At 40.5% G+C, this 2402-nt stretch overlaps 1 protein-coding gene and 1 pseudogene across 1 annotated transcript; both read right to left on the reverse strand.

Annotated features, from left to right (window-relative positions):
• Positions 1–18: 18 nt before the first annotated feature.
• LOC112214145 lies at positions 19–137 on the reverse strand (annotated as a pseudogene).
• Positions 138–1118: 981 nt separating this feature from the next.
• Positions 1119–2213, reverse strand: LOC105682111. Its single transcript, XM_012394350.3, has 2 exons — positions 1978–2213; positions 1119–1939 (listed from the first exon to the last, which is right to left on the reverse strand). The coding sequence occupies exon 2, from the start codon at positions 1680–1682 to the stop codon at positions 1143–1145; it is 540 nt and encodes a 179-aa protein (XP_012249773.1). The 5' UTR covers positions 1683–1939; positions 1978–2213; the 3' UTR covers positions 1119–1142.
• Positions 2214–2402: the final 189 nt, after the last annotated feature.

Below are 2402 nucleotides of genomic sequence, written 5' to 3' on the forward strand. Positions count from 1 at the left end.
GGTGGGCCCAGCGCGCTTCGCCAACGCCACACGGAGTCCCAGGCGATCCACCCATCCAAGTACTATCCGTGTCCGGCGCTGCTTAACTTTCGTGATCTGACGGAAACAAGTGCACTCAGCGCGGCCAGGGCGTTGGCAGTCAATTAGCAATCTAAGCCTTCGACATCTCGCGCAATTGTGACATCAATCACTTCTCAACCTACATCAGAAATAAGACATCGACCCCCGACTTTCGGACGCCAAGGCTGCGACGCACCTTAGTCCCCATCAGAGATAAGATCTCAACCACCGACTTTCGGACGCCAAGGCTGCAACGCATCTTAGTCCCCATCTGAGATAAAATCTCGAACCCCGATTTTCGGACGCCAAGGCTGCGACGCATCTTAGTCCTCATCAGAGATAGGATATCGACCCCCGACTTTCGGACTCCTTTGGAACCCACACCAAACCCTTCAACATCCTCAAACTAAAACGTATATAAACCGAGACTCCACCCAGCTCAGGCAGTTTTTGTTCTAGTTGCTGTTCTTGTACAACATCCCTTTTTTGGTTCAGCGTTATTCTATTATTCTAAGTGCCAAAATTATAATGAAGTTCGATAAAAGAAAATTAATAGTTGGGTTACGACTCAGCTTTCTTTTCTCTTACAATCCAAGTCCAAGTATCAATTTTACGTGACAACGTGACACAATCATCGTCTGCACTCGTAGCGTATATCGAATCATATCTACCCGAGCTTGAACTTGTAACCGCGCACGGCGAACCGAATTTAATAACCGCGAGTCTTGCGTCAAGTGCACTCATCGAATATTACTGTTAATAAATATTTGTTGTTGAATACATCTGAGTATTCCTTCCGCACCTGCCACGACATTCCACCTCACCGGCAAATGTGGTTACAATAACAATACAATCTTTTTCATTTACAATATTATCTTTGATAATAAAAAAATAGAAAAAAATGGCTTTGTATTTGGTAATTGCTGTGGAAGTTTGTATTTCTCTGAAACTGAATAACTTTGACTTGGCTGAATAAAATATACATAATGTTTAACAAATGAAAAGTTCAATTCTTCTGAAATATATTTCATAATTAATTTTTTATTATATTATAATGGTAACAAAGATGAAAAAACAAGTGATCAAGAACGAAAGAATAGAAAATAAAGAGCAGATAAATAATTAGAAATCACATTGCTCAGGATTTTGGATTCCTCAGTTTGCAGTACGGACGGCACATCTATTTTTTGGGAAGTTGGAATTTCCCACACTACATAAGGTTTACAATTCGGACTGCGTCGAGAGAATAATTCGCATCCTAAGCACTCGACGGGTCCTCTCAACACACGTGGTATAAACCTTGATATGACCATCATGCTTTCCTTGGATTTTGTTGCGCCATGCTGATGTTGATTGAGATATTCTTTATTCCATATGCTCCACCAGTGTTGTCTCGGTAGTTTTATTTTTTGCCACGCGGACAATCGTCCTGTTTTTAATGTTGTAAGATTGCACTCTGGAGTACTTGTTAATGAGTCACGTTTTAGGAAATGACGTGTCAACGGACTGAGGTCATTGGGATCCGACAATAATGGGATCAATGGTCTGAACTTCAAACTCGCCTCAATTTCTATCACGTTAGTGGATAATTCTTGATATGCGAATAATGTGTTTCCTACCATGAGAATCACGATGTGTTTGAGTGACTTAGCGGTAGCTTCCTATAGTCCACCTATGAGTGGTGCGCGAGGTAGGATGAAGTGTCAATTTATGCGATTGTCTAACAAATAGATTCATGATTGTACACTTGCCTGCCAGTTAAATCGCGTATGGTATGTACTATGTAGGGTGTTCTGCGCGCGTGTTCTTCTGTATAAAGAATTCTCGTCGAAGAGCGTTCCTCTATGTTCCTAAAGGTTTTAATATGATCAAGTAGTGCCTTGAGTATTGTATTGCAGATCGCTTTGCGTGATTGACTATTTCCTACCGTTTCGCTCATGATGATCCAGCTTACTTCTGTGTTATGTAATTGAATTTCCTCGTCCGCTAGGTTAATTTTTCCTACGCGAACCAAGTCCCAAAACAGATGATCTCCAAAGAGATCATCGACATCAGACAGACATCGATCAAATGTTGGATCACGTGCTATTTTTAAATTGTCGCGATTAACATTTTCTAGCGAAACTAGTGACGACTGCCGTATTATTTATTTAGTTTATTTAAAGATGTTTATCACAATTTTAAATACATTTAGTATTCACAATAAACGGTGAATTTTTGTAGTTATGTTTTAGGCAAAAGTACCGATACGCAACGGTACGACGTAGCCATGCTATAATATGTGTCGGCGCTTTACATTTTTCGTGTTTAATATAATTTTTGGGTTTAAGCCGTTGGGGGGG

This window comes from Bombus impatiens, unplaced genomic scaffold (genome assembly GCF_000188095.3).
Source record: "Bombus impatiens unplaced genomic scaffold, BIMP_2.2 scf_0013, whole genome shotgun sequence".
Taxonomy (NCBI): Eukaryota; Metazoa; Arthropoda; class Insecta; order Hymenoptera; family Apidae; genus Bombus; species Bombus impatiens.